Source organism: Marmota flaviventris, chromosome 5, assembly GCF_047511675.1.
Source record: "Marmota flaviventris isolate mMarFla1 chromosome 5, mMarFla1.hap1, whole genome shotgun sequence".
Taxonomy (NCBI): Eukaryota; Metazoa; Chordata; class Mammalia; order Rodentia; family Sciuridae; genus Marmota; species Marmota flaviventris.
Window position 1 is genome coordinate 115413220 of NC_092502.1, and position 15230 is coordinate 115428449.

The 15230-nt window shown below is 35.3% G+C and overlaps 1 protein-coding gene across 1 annotated transcript in view; it reads right to left on the reverse strand.

Annotated features, from left to right (window-relative positions):
• Rnf180 (ring finger protein 180) overlaps positions 1–15230 on the reverse strand; it is a 220515-nt gene that overhangs the window by 60509 nt on the left and 144776 nt on the right. Inside the window, exon 6 of the mRNA XM_027951641.2 lies at positions 10988–11213. Coding sequence (XP_027807442.2) covers positions 10988–11213 — 226 coding nt within the window. The remainder of the gene's footprint in view (positions 1–10987; positions 11214–15230) is intronic.

Below are 15230 nucleotides of genomic sequence, written 5' to 3' on the forward strand. Positions count from 1 at the left end.
AGACAATGAAAGATCACTTCGACAATGAATTACGCAAACAAATCCAGGAAGCAAAGGATCAACTATACAGGGAGATAGAGGTTATAAAAAAACAAACAAACAGAAATCCTAGAAATGCAGGAAGCAATAAACCAACTTAAAAACTCAATGGAGAATACTACCAGCAGAGTAGAACACTTAGAAGATACAACATCAGACAACGAAGACAAAGCATTTCAACTTGAAAAGAACATAGACAGCTCAGCAAGACTGTTAAGAAACCATGAGCAGAACATCCAAGAAATATGGGATAACATTAAGAGACCAAACTTAAGAGTCATTGGGATACAGGAAGGTACAGAACTCCAAACCAAAGGAATGAGCAATCTATTCAATGAAATAATACAAGAAAACTTCCCAGACTTGAAGAATGAGACAGAATCCCAAATCCTAGAAGCCTACAGGACGCCGAATGTGCAAATTCATAAGAGATCCACACCTAGGCACATTATAATGAAGATGCCCAACATACAGAATAAGGAGAAAATTTTAAAAGCTACAAGAGAAAGGAAGCAGATTACATTTAGGGGTAAGCCAATCAGGATAACAGCTGATCTTTCAACACAGACTCTGAAAGCTAGAAGATCCTGGAATAACATATTTCAAACACTGAAAGAAAATGGGTTCCAACCAAGAATTGTGTATCCAGCGAAATTAAGCTTCAGGATGGAAGATGAAATTAAAACCTTCCACGATAAACAAAAGTTAAAAGAATTTGCAGCTAGAAAACCATCTCTTCAAAACATCCTCGGCAAAACATTACAGGAAGAGGAAATGGAAAATAACAATGAAAACCAACAGTGGGAGGTAGGACAGTAAAGGGGTGGAAAATAATCAAAGAGGAAAACAAACCATGTTTAGTAACAGAAATAAACAAATATGGCTGGAAGAACAACCCATATCTCAATAATAACCCTAAATGTTAATGGCTTAAACTCACCAATTAAGAGACACAGGCTAGTAGAATGGATCACAAAACAAGACCCAACAATATGCTGCCTACAGGAGACGCATTTGATAGGAAAAGACATACATAGGCTGAAGGTGAAAGGAGGGGAAAAATCATATCACTCATATGGACTTCGGAAACAAGCAGGAGTGTCCATACTCATATCAAATAAAATAGATTTCAAGCCAAAGTTAATCAAAAGGGATAAAGAGGGACACTACATACTGCTCAAGGGAACCATACACCAACAAGACATAACAATCATAAATATATATGCCCCAAACAATGGTGCAGCTATGTTCATCAAACAAACTCTTCTCAAGTTCAAGAGTCTAATAGACCACCATACAATAATCATGGGAGACTTCAACACACCTCTCTCGCCACTGGACAGATCTTCCAAACAAAAGTTGAATAAGGAAACTATAGAACTCAATAACACAATTAATAACCTAGACTTAATTGACATATATAGAATATACCACCCAACATCAAGCAGTTACACTTTTTTCTCAGCAGCACATGTATCCTTCTCAAAAATAGATCACATATTATGTCACAGGGCAACTCTTAGACAATATAAAGGAGTAGAGATAATACCATGCATCTTATCTGATCGTAATGGAATGAAACTGAAAATCAATGATAAAAGAAGGAAGGAAAAAGCATACATCACTTGGAGAATGAACAATAGGTTACTGAATGATCAATGGGTTATAGAAGACATCAAGGAGGAAATTAAAAAATTCTTAGAGATTAATGAAAACACAGACACAACATATCGGAATCTATGGGACACATTGAAAGCAGTTCTAAGAGGAAAATTCATTGTTTGGAGTTCATTCCTTAAAAACAGAAAAAACCAACAAATAAATGATCTCATACTTCATCTCAAAATCCTAGAAAAAGAAGAGCAAAACAACAGCAAAAGAAGTAGAAGGCAAGAAATAATTAAAATCAGAGCTGAAATTAATGAAATCGAAACAAAAGAAACAATTGAAAAAATTGACAAAACTAAAAGTTGGTTCTTTGAACAAATAAACAAAATTGACAGACCCTTAGCCATGCTAGCGAAGAGAAGAAGAGAGAGAAATCAAATTACTAGCATACGGGATGAAAAAGGTAATATCACAACAGACACTTCAGAAATACAGAAGATAATCAAAAATTATTTTGAACCCTTATACTCCAATAAATTAGAAGATAGTGAAGGCATAGATAAATTTCTTAAGTCATATGATCTGCCCAGACTGAGTCAGGAGGACATAGACAACCTAAACAGACCAATATCAATTGAGGAAATAGAAGAAACCATCAAAAGACTACCAACTAAGAAAAGCCCAGGACCGGATGGGTATACAGCAGAGTTTTACAAAACCTTTAAAGAGGATCTAATACCAATACTTTTCAAGCTACTTCAGGAAATAGAAAAAGAGGGAGAACTTCCAAATTCATTCTACGAGGCCAACATCACCCTGATATCTAAACCAGACAAAGACACTTCAAAGAAAGAAAACTACAGACCAATATCTCTAATGAAACTAGATGCAAAAATCCTCAATAAAATTCTGGCGAATCGGATACAAAAACATATCAAAAAAATTGTGCACCATGATCAAGTAGGATTCATCCCTGGGATGCAAGGCTGGTTCAATATACGGAAATCAATAAATGTTATTCACCACATCAATAGACTTAAAAATAAGAACCATATGATCATCTCGATAGATGCGCAAAAAGCATTCGACAAAGTACAGCATCCCTTTATGTTCAAAACTCTAGAAAAACTAGGGATAACAGGAACATACCTCAATATTGTAAAAGCAATCTATGCTAAGCCTCAGGCTAGCATCATTCTGAATGGAGAAAAAATGAAGGCATTCCCTCTAAAATCTGGAACAAGACAGGGATGCCCTCTCTCTCCACTTCTGTTCAACATAGTTCTCGAAACACTGGCCAGAGCAATTAGACAGACGAAAGAAATTAAAGGCATAAAAATAGGAAAAGAAGAACTTAAATTATCACTATTTGCTGATGACATGATTCTATACCTAGCAGACCCAAAAGGGTCTACAAAGAAACTATTAGAGCTAATAAATGAATTCAGCAAAGTGGCAGGATATAAAATCAACACGCATAAATCAAAGGCATTCCTGTATATCAGCGACAAATCCTCTGAAATGGAAATGAGGACAACCACTCCATTCACAATATCTTCAAAAAAAATAAAATACTTGGGAATCAACCTAACAAAAGAGGTGAAAGACTTATACAATGAAAACTACAGAACCCTAAAGAGAGAAATAGAAGAAGATCTTAGAAGATGGAAAAATATACCCTGTTCATGGATAGGCAGAACTAACATCATCAAAATGGCGATATTACCCAAAGTTCTCTATAGGTTTAATGCAATGCCAATCAAAATCCCAACGGCATTTCTTGTAGAAATAGAGAGAGCAATCATGAAATTCATATGGAAAAATAAAACACCCAGAATAGCAAAAACAATGCTAAGCAGGAAGTGTGAATCAGGCGGTATAGCGATACCAGACTTCAAACTATACTACAGAGCAATAGTAACAAAAACAGCATGGTACTGGTACCAAAACAGGCGGGTGGACCAATGGTACAGAATAGAGGACACAGAAACCAATCCACAAAACTACAACTATCTTATATTTGATAAAGGGGCTAAAAGCATGCAATGGAGGAAGGATAGCATCTTCAACAAATGGTGCTGGGAAAACTGGAAATCCATATGCAACAAAATGAAACTGAATCCCTTTCTCTCGCCATGCACAAAAGTTAATTCAAAATGGATCAAGGAGCTTGATATCAAATCAGAGACACGCCGTCTGACAGAAGAAAAAGTTGGCTACGATCTACATACGGTGGGTTCAGGCTCCAAATTCCTCAATAGGACACCCATAGCACAAAAGTTAATAACTAGAATCAACAAATGGGACTTACTCAAACTAAAAAGTTTTTTCTCAGCAAAAGAAACAATAAGAGAGGTAAATAGGGAGCCTACATCTTGGGAACAAATCTTTACTCCTCACACTTCAGATACAGCTCTAATATCCAGAGTATACAAAGAACTCAAAAAATTAGACAATAAGATAACAAGCAACCCAATCAACAAATGGGCCAAGGACCTGAACAGACACTTCTCAGAGCAGGACATACAGTCAATCAATAAGTACATGAAAAAATGCTCACCATCTCTAGCAGTCAGAGAAATGCAAATCAAAACCCCCCTAAGATACCATCTCAGTCCAGTAAGATTGGCAGCCATTATGAAGTCAAACAACAACAAGTGCTGGCGAGGATGTGGGGAAAAGGGTACACTTGTACATTGCTGGTGGGACTGCAAATTGGTGCAGCCAATTTGGAAAGCAGTATGGAGATTTCTTGGAAAGCTGGGAATGGAGCCACCATTTGACCCAGCTATTCCCCTTCTTGGTCTATTCCCTAAAGACCTAAAAAGAGCATGCTACAGGGACACTGCTACATCGATGTTCATAGCAGCACAATTCACAATAGCAAGACTGTGGAACCAACCTAGATGCCCTTCAATAGACGAATGGATAAAAAAAAATGTGGCATTTATACACAATGGAGTATTACTCTGCATTAAAAAATGACAAAATCATAGAATTTGCAGGGAAATGGATGGCATTAGAGCAGATTATGCTAAGTGAAGCTAGCCAATCCCTAAAAAACAAATGCCAAATGTCTTCTTTGATATAAGGAGAGTAACTAAGAACAGAGTAGGGACGAAGAGCAGTAGAAGAAGATTAACATTAAACTGGGATGAGAGGTGGGAGGGAAAGGGAGAGAGAAGGGAAATTGCATGGAAATGGAAGGAGACCCTCAGGGTTATACAAAAGTACACACAAGAGGAAGTGAGGGGAAAGGGAAAAATAATACAAGGGGGAGAAATGAATGACAGTAGAGGGGGTAGAGAGAGAAGAGGGGAGGGGAGGGGAGGGGAGGGGGGATAGTAGAGGATAGGAAAGGCAGCAGAACACAACAGACACTAGTATGGCAATATGTAAATCAATGCATGTGTAACTGATGTGATTCTGCAATCTATATATGGGGTAAAAATGGGAGTTCATAACCCACTTGAATCAAAGTGTGAAATATGATATGTCAAGAACTATGTAATGTTTTGAACAACCAACAATAAAAAATTTTTAAAAAAAGATATATACATAAAAAAAAGAAAGAATAGAAGTTGGAAAAGGATACGTACTCACCTAAAAAAAAAATCATCACTTTTAGTATTTTTATGATTGTTATATAACTAGCATGCTTTTATCAGTTAAGTTGCTCTTAGTTGAAAGAGAAAGTTTGCCCAAACTGCATCAGTAAATAAATTTAATATTTTATGTAAAAGAAGATTCACAGCAATTGAATCCCAGTTAGGTTGGATTCCAGACTTGTCTGACTCAGTTTTTCAACAATGCTACCAAGATTCCATGTTCATGTCTTTCCTCACTTCTGCCATCAAAATAAAGCCTTCATACTAAGGCAGTTCCCCACTTGATCATAAGATATCGTTCAGCAAATCTATTATCTCTTATGCATTTTTTTTGTCCATGTCCAAAGAATGGCTTTTCCATTAAGTATCTTAAACATAAAAACAAACGTTTTCCTCATCTTATTGGCCCAAATAATGCACATCCCAGTTGTGTATCAATTACTAGCAAAGAGGACAGATTACTAAGAAGTAGAATGCGATGTGACATAAGGAGCCACCTGATTGATTTTGGAGGAGATACTCAAAGTTAAGAAGAAACAAGGAAGTTATGGATACAAATTAACAAACAACAGTGCCTACTACAAATCTGATTCTTTTTTTCTATGAACTTTCAAGAGTATATCTTGACCTCCATTTAAAAAACATATTCATGCCTCTATCCTTTCCTCTACATATTTTATCCCACTTCAACTTCTCTGCTTATAACAGTGTTAAGTACTTTATAGGGATAAATTTAAGCAAGATTGCATATCTAGTGACTATTATAGATCAGGCTTAAATAATTATTTTGATAAAGAACACTCTGTGGAATAAATCTGGAATTAATTTCAATGTTATTTCTATCCATTGAGTTGCTATAGTGGAATTATGTTACAATGGACCTCTTATTCATTGTAAAAATCTTGAGTTCCTATCAAGAATGACAATAACCTTTGATAATAACTATGCCCTGGTTTATACACAAAATAAATGGTAGGTGAGATTATTCATTCACTGAGTAAACAACTCTCAAGTTCAGTAAGGTGATGGTTAACAGAAGTATCCAAGACTGGAAGACTAAATTTCCCCAAATATCAAAAAAAGCAGCCAAAATCAAGCATTTACTATACGAAACAAGAAATATATAGGCATAAAGCTGACAATAAATGTACACTGTCTGTAGAAAGAAAATTACAGAACTTTATTGAGAACTAATCAATATAATTAAAATATCCACTGTCAATTATCCTCTTAAAATTAAGATTAATTCATTTGTGAGTTATTAAAATATAAATGCTACAATAATTATGAGTGCAATGATGGTTTAGGACAAGAGAGAAAGATAAATGGAAAGAACAGTTGCCAAGAAACACACACAATTTATTCATACTTAATATTGCTTTCTAAAAGACAATTCAATCTGCATAAAAAGAATAGACTATTTAATAGATGTTGCTAGGATATATGCTTAAATGGGGAAAAAGTACTTTATTCTTTAATTTTTTTTTTAGTTGTAGATGGATACAATACCTTTATTTTTTATGTGGTGCTGAGGACTGAACTCAGTGCTTCACATGTACTAAGCAAGGGCTCTACCTCTGAGCTCCAGCCCCTCAAAAAGTACTTGATTCTTAAGCAAATTATACACCACAACAAATAGACTAGAGATAAATGTGAGGTATCGAGAACAAAATACCACCTCATATAACTAGAGGTAAAGAGTATGTTTATAAAATTCTGTTTCAAATTGTAAATAATAAAGACAAAGATCACTACATGAAACTACATAAAAAGATAGAAGTTCTGCACAGTCATGCAGTACCTGAAACAAAATTAAAATGCAAATGGCAAAAAGGGAAAATTATTTTCCATATATAACAAAAGTTGGCACCAAAAATTAAAAAAATTCTTATAGTCAGGTATGTGGAAAGGAAAACTGGGATGGCCAGTACTACAGAGACAACAAGCCCTCATGTACTGCTGCTTACAATAATTCAAGAGTATAATTTTATAACAAATAGCCTTAAAAGAACATAGGTTTTACCTATCATTTCCAGTTCTTAAAATTCATCCCAAGGAAATACTATGTGATATATTCAAATATTTATCCATTAATATCAATAAGTAAATCCATAAATAATAAAAACATGATGGAATCAGGGAGCTTTAAATGAAACAAACGAAGCAAATTAAAGATCCCAGGTATAATGTCTGATTTTTTGGAAACAACAAAAAGCTTTAACCACATGTATATAAAATGTTCTGGAAGGCAATTCATAAATGTTGTCTTTATAAATAGTAGAAATATTGGGGATCTTGAGCTTATAATTTATTTACAAAATTTAAAAAGTTAATTTTACCAAAAAAATTAAACCATATTTTTTGGCTACTACCAATATTGTTTCCCTAATTTACATGAAGATATGTCCTTTACTTTTATCAAAGAATATCATAAGAAATAATGTCAGACAACTTTATTGCATTTGCTCCAAGAATGTTTTTGAGGACATTGCTACTCCACTTCTCAATATGCCCTAGATAAGAAATTAAATAAAAATTCTGAAAGTAAAGCAGCAGGAAAAGGAACTTGAGGAACTAGTATGTTTCTTTTAATGGAAGCATGAGAATCAATTAATTATGTACCTTCTTTTATTTTTCCTTAAGTAGTCTGAACTTTTTAGATTAATTAATTAATTTATCTTAATTAGGTATATATGACAGCAGAATGTATTTTGATTCATTGTACACAATTACAGCACAACTTTTCATTTCTCTGGTTGTACATGATGTAGCGTCACACCATAGGTGCAGTCATTCATGTATCTAGGGTAGTGATGTCCATCTCATTCCACCATCTTTCCTGCCCCTATGCATCCTCCCTCCCCTTGCCCAATCAAAATTCCCCCATTTTCCCCATCCCCTTGCCCAGTCATGGATCAGTATCCACTTATCAGAGAGAACATCTGGCCTTTGTTTTTTTGGGATTGGATTACTTCACTTAGCATGACATTCTTCAGATCCATACATTTACCTGCAAATACCATGATTTTATTCTCTTTTAATGCTGAGTAATATTCCATTGTGTATATATACCACAGTTTCTTTATCCATTCATATACTGAAGGGCATCACAGTTCAGCTATTGTGAATTGAGCTGCTATGATCATTGAGGTAGCTGCATTACTACAAGTATGCTGATTTTAAGTCCTTTGGGTATAGACCAAGGAATGGGATAGCTGGGTCAAATGGTGGTTCCATTCCAAGTTTTCTAAGGAATCTCCATACTGCTTTCTAGGTTGGTTGTTCCAATTTGCAGTCCTACCAGCAATGTATGAGTATGCCTTTTCCCCTGCATCTTTGCCAACATTTATTTATGTCTGTATTTTTTTTGGAATTATATAATGATGTATTTTTTAAATTAATTTTTAAAATTTATATGTGACCACTGTCTGTATTCTTGATAACTGCCATTCTTACTGGCATGAGATGAAATCTTAGAGGTAGTCTGAACACTGTAAGCCAAATACTTCATTTAATTATAGTTAGATGTAGGGCCACATGGCTTGTGTATCTGCCCTCCTATCCTCACTTTGTCTTTATATTCCATTCCTATTCATGATTCCTTTGTCCTGCTATTTCAATGAATGTATTTTATAAATCATCTCAAATTCTTCTTCTGAGTACAGTATAAATAATTAAGTAGGATATTCCTGTTAACATTGTTATCAGTCTTTAAATGACAGTACACAGCCAAACATAGTCTTCACTGGAAATGACTGTAAGTATTTCCAATGTAATTTATTTTAGAAGTACTATTTTGAAAATAAAAGAGAATATGAAATTGTTGTTTCAATAAGTAAACCAAGAAAAACTTTAGCCATTACTATTTTAAGACCTAAAGAGAAAAATATTTATGATCCCTGCCAGTGTTAAACAAGATCCTAGAAGGGAGACACAAGCTCTGTTTCAATAGGGACACTAAGTCTAAACACCACCTAGCTGCTTCCAATCAAAACAATCTTTTAGTAAATAAATGTTGTTTTTTATAGCTGACCTGAAATAACACTGAGAAAGAGCTATAACTGGTGTTTCTCTTTTGTTCAACCCAAAGCACCCTGCTAGGGACCTGGTATTAGAAAGGAAACTTTAAAATTCCAGCCACAGGCCAGAGAAGAGGAATTTCCAGTAAACTTCTGCTTTTTCATGGAAGTGTTTGTTTCCTTTTTCCACCTCCCTCACGTGGCCTTCCTCCAAAAAACAGGAGTAAATGATGAAACCCTGGTGTCCTGATCACACTGCTCTAACTGGGTAGAATCACTGTAGTTTGCATATTATTTTGTCTCTAGAGCTGCCTAAAGTTGGTACACTGATTTTATGCAGCAGTCTACATGCACAGGCAGATCAGGGATGGGCTCCTTTAATTTCCCTTCATGGTTTGATTACTAAGCCTCTAAAGCAGGTTTTTAAACTTACATGCAGCTGGTTGGCTTAGGATACCCAAAGCTTAACTTTAATAATCTGATTCTCCTACAGATGGGTCCTGGGATTTCCTTCAGGCAAGAAAAAATGTACCATCTATTTTCTTTAGTTTTACTATTCATGAAGTAATACTTTGATACTCATTAGGCTCCTTTATGGCTGAAGTAAGAATCTGGAGATAGAAAATTTACCCCCTAATATTTAGCACACAGTGGTGTATTCTATCATTTTACCATAGTTCTTTATGTTCCATAGTCATTAGTTTTTCTCTCTCCATTAATATGTTTGAAATACTGTGTTATATTGCTGGGAGCCATTAGCCAAGTAGGTATGACAATTTCCTTGCCAGCGTACCCCATGTTGCAGTGACACTGAATGTAGGTGACCTTGCTCAAGGACCAGGGCGGATTAGGGTGTTCCCGGTTTAGGATAATCGGGTTTAGGGCGTTCCAGGTTTAAGATTATTCCTGCTGGGAATAGGGCGTATCCTGCTGCCTGAGTTCCCCTTGAGTTCTCAAGGGATTCAGACAGTATATTTTTGGGAGACAGAAGCCCGGTGGGGGTGGATTTGGGTAGAGAACATGGATTTCCCCAGAACGTGATTGTAGACGGCTGGTGTGAGTTCAGGAATAAAGAGTTGCTGTTTGAACCTACAAGCTGTGTGGTGGCTCGTGATTGTGTGCCCAGCCAGACTGCGGCATTTGTGCCCAGCCAGACTGCAGCATTATATTCCAACTTCAAATGATAATTAGGTAAACAAATCCTTGTTACAATATTTCTCTTATTAAAAAGAAAGACCTTAACATTAGTTATGCTGAGAAGATTTGGAGTTTGGGCTAAAGTCTTAATAATTATCCTCAGATATTTACAGATTTATTCTCTGTGACTCCAGAGGAAATAATAAGGGCCACAGAATCAATAGTAGCAGAAGGTAGTTTTGAGGAATAAATAATCAACGGTTTTGTTCAAATGGAATTTCTTTGACACTGGAGAAGTTCTTATTTTAAAGACCCAATAACAACTAGTTAAGATGTTTTAGAAAGAATCTTAGTGTACAGTCAGGGGATTACAGATGATCTATTCTCATCTGATTCTCACACTGTTCTGTGAGTTGGGTAAGTACTGTTTTATGACCTGGACAGCAACAAATGCACATTATATATACTTTATATGATTTTCAATATTTTTTTTTAGAATTCACAAAATGCTTTAGAAGAAGAACAAAAAGGTAGTTAGAAGAACTAGTAATCATGTTAATGGAATAGAAGAGTTACCTGTCTGGAAAAACACTCTTGAAATAATTGTCCGACACAATGGGCAGGGAGTGTTTGCAGGATTGTCTTTGGCTAGAGTCCGTAAACAGGGCTCACAGAAGATGTGGTGGCAAGGGTAACACATGTAAGGGTTGAAGTAAACATCCAGACACACTGCACAGATGTAGCTGTCCTTTTCTTCTGCATATTCATTATCATCATCTGTACTCATCTCATTATTCAAAGTCTGCAAAAAATAAGAAAAAAGTTTTTTCTGAGTTCAGTTTAAGTTTGGTTTCCTTGAGAGAGACTAGCTTTACTTTTTATTAGAATATTTATAAGAAGCATAAAATAGGGGCTGGGGTTATAGCTCAGTGGTAGAGTGCTTTCCTAGCACATATGAGGCAACTGTTTCAACCCTCAGCCCCACATAAAAATAAGCAAATAAAATACAGGTATTGTGTCCATCTACAACTAAATATATATAAAAGAAGCACATTAGGTATATATTTGTATCTCTGCTTAACCATTTAAGGAAGTGTTAGCGATATCAGTCTCAGGAATACAGAGTTTCTCTCTATCCACTTCTACCATGAAAAGAAGATGGTTTTCACAAGGTCACAGGGCCTTAATATGAGCATCCACCTATGATGGAAAGTGAGGATAGGAGGATACCTTACTTCATTCTCATACAGTACATAGAGAATTTTCTATTCTATCCTTTGCATCTTCTTGTAACTCAAAGCCAAGAAAGAGCTAAAGCTGAAGGAATGTCAAGAAATAGACATGGCAAGTGATTATGGGATTAGTTTTGTAGCTAGGAAATATGATGAACCCCTCCACTCTCCCAAATGAAATAGTTAAGAGGCAGCTCAGAGATTAGTAGCACAAGGTCTGGTAGTAAAATTCCTCTTACTTAACCTCAAAACTTCCACATCTGTGAAACTGTTGTGAGAATTAAATAGGCAACAGACTTACAGAATTTAGCACAATGTCTGGCACATAGTATATATCTAATGAACATTAACCACAGCCATTTTCCTCCCACTCTCCTCTAACCCTTCTCCCCTTTCACCAAAAGTTCTGCAGTTTTGTTGAAGTATTAAGAACATTTTCCTGAAATTCACCCAGCCTCAGTCCATTGAAGCATAACAGAAGTGTTATGGTTTAGATATGAGGTGCCGCCCAAAAGCTCACCTGTGAAACAATGCAAGAAAATTCACAGGTGAAATGATTGGGTTTTGAGAACCAAAACCTAATCATTGTGTTAATCAACTTAAATGGATTAACTGGGTAGTAATTGCAGGCAGGTAGGGTGTGGCTGGAGGGAGTAGATCACTGGGGGAATGCCTTAGGGTATCTACTGTATCCAAGGTAAGTGGAGGCTTTCCTCTGCCACGCTTTTCTGTCATGTCTGGGCCCAGAACCATGGAGTTGGCCATCTATGGATTAAGACCTCTGAAACTTGAAGGCCTCACTTTTCCTCCTGTAATAGTTCTTGTTATGTCTTTTGGTCACAACCGGAAAAAAAAGTTGACTAAAACAAGGACTTAAGAAATATTTATAAGTTACATGAAATATAAAGGTTATGTAAATGAGGCCAAAAAAAAAAAAAAAAAAACTTGAGAATACAGAAAATCTTTCTGCTATGGTTTCAATGTTTGTCTCATCCAAAATTTATACTGAAACATAAATTTCCAGTGCAACAGTATTAAGAGATGAGGTTTTTAGGAGGCAATTAAGTCATGAGTACAGAATCCTCACAGTGGGATTAGCAATCTACATAAGGGCCAAAGGGAACAGTATTCATCTTTGCTTTTCTACTCTTCTGCCACATGAGTACACAGTTTTCATCCCTTTCAAGGAAGTAACATTCAAGGTGCCATCTTTGGAGAAAAGACTGGGCCCTCACCAGACACTGACCTTGACAGGACCTTGATCTTAGACTTTGCAGCTTTTCAGAATGTAAAAAATAATTTTCTGTTCTTAAAAATTACCTAGTCTGTGAACGGGGATGGTGGCTCAGTGGTACAGCACTTGACTAGCATATGTGAGGCACTGGGTTCGATTCTCAGCACCACATATAAATAAATAAACTAAAGATCCATTGACAACTAAATTTTTTTTAAAAAAAATTACCTAGTCTTGTGATATTTGTGTTATAGTAACAAATATCTGGCCATTGTGCTGTTATAACACAACTGGATAAATTATTATTTGATTTATCCCCATGGTTTTGTTCCCCCATAGATTTCCTATATGTTATCTGTTGGTATTTTCTTTTATGAAGGATACATTTGGGTTGTTAGTCATTAATTTTTTTTAGTCAGTTCATTTTTAATTGGATTGTCTGATTTTTCTTATAGACCTATAGGCATTTTTACTTAATTTATTTTTTGTTGTTACTGATTACATGTGTAGTATTTTTTTTCCTCTCACTGGTTTGCTTTTTCACTCTTTTCCTGGTGTCTTTTGATGAAACAAAGTTCTTTATTTTTTTTAAAGTAATCTATTTAATGTCATTTTTCCTTCAAGTTACTATTTGTTGTGTTTTATTAAAGAATTATTAAATTTTTAAGTGCTAAGATAGCATTATGTTGCATTTCATAACATTTCATGACCCTATAATATACCTAAAATTGACTTTTATGTATGGTGTGCCTTATGGATAAATTTCACTTTTCTTCTTTGTATAGTTATTAATTGACCTAGCCTATTTATTGCAAAGACTTTCCTTTCCTGTACTGCTTTATAGTGTCACTTTGTCAGTAAGAGGCCAAATATGCCTGGGTTTGCTTTCGAGATTTTTATCCTGTTCCATTAGTTTACTGTCTTTTCTATGTCATAATTATAAACTCTTAAAGCTTTATAGTAAGCCTCACTCTTCGGTTGAAGAGGTCCTTTCATCTTATTGTTATCTCTGACCTTTTCATGAGTATATAAAACTTACAATTATTTTGCACTTTTTTTAAAAGTTCATATTTTTATTGGAACTATGTTGAGTCTAGAAATAAACTTATGAAGTATTAGAAATATTGTATAATACAAAGTATATGAGCCTGGTATATTTTCCCATTTATTAAAAAAAACATTAAAAATGTTATCCTGGTTGAAGTCTACCTCTATTTAACTCAATATTTTCTCTCTGCCTTTAGTACTTTTTGTTAGCTAGTCTATTTCTACTAGTATACATGATTTCATGTTCTAATATCTTTCACACCAAAACAAAACCAAAAAACCCTCTTCAGCTCATGTTATATTCCTTTGCTCCCTTCCATGGCAAAACTTCACAAGTCTTAATTATACATAATTTCTGCTTCTTCATTTCCTATTCCTCCATTCTTCAACCTACTCTAATCTGTTTCTTTGTTCCTAATACTCTGCTGAAAGCTATTCAGAACAAAAGTCTGGCTTTTGTTCACTAACTAATCTCTGGTATAGTCAAATCCAGGATACTTCCCTGACATACCCTCCTCAATCTTTCAGCAGCATTTCCTATGGAGATCAGAGTGTCTTTCCTCCTAGAAACTTAATGGCTTCTTTTTTTTTTCAACTTCTATTTTTTTTAAATTTTTTATTGTTGGTTGTTCAAAAGTAAGATGAGACTCCTGACACTGATCTACAGCACTGAATGACCCAGCCTACTTTTTCATCTACCATACTGAACTACTCTCCATCATCGGTGGTATTTGAACACTAACAAACATACCAAACACTTTCTTGCCTTAGGACCTTGAGAATGATGCTTTTCTCCTCCTAAAATCTCATTCTCCATAAAGTAGATTACAAACCAGAAAAAAAAATCCTTTTTCATTCCATGCACATTCCTATTCATTTCCTCCATAAGGGAAGAACATTTTTCTACCTTCCAAACTTTGGCCTTTAAGTGTGACTTGCTTTTATCAATGAGTCATTAATAAATATGATGCAATTAGAAACATAAAATGTTTATGCATTGGTGATGGCCTTCCTTTGCTGGTAACCCTGAGGCCAATAGCACGTGAACAAAGCAAGGCTGCCTTGCTGAATATGTGACACTTTGTCCAGTTACTGCCATAGTGACTGCTGACAACAAGCCAACTATCAGACCCGTGAACGGAGCCAAGGATTGTCAGTTGATTGCAAATGTATAAGTAAGCCCAGATAACACCATGAAACACAAGACAATCCATCACAGCTGAGCCTAGCCCAAGTTGCCAACCCAGAAAACTCTGAGTAAAAATAGGTGTTTTTCATTAGCAACTAAATTTTAAATTTTAGAGTA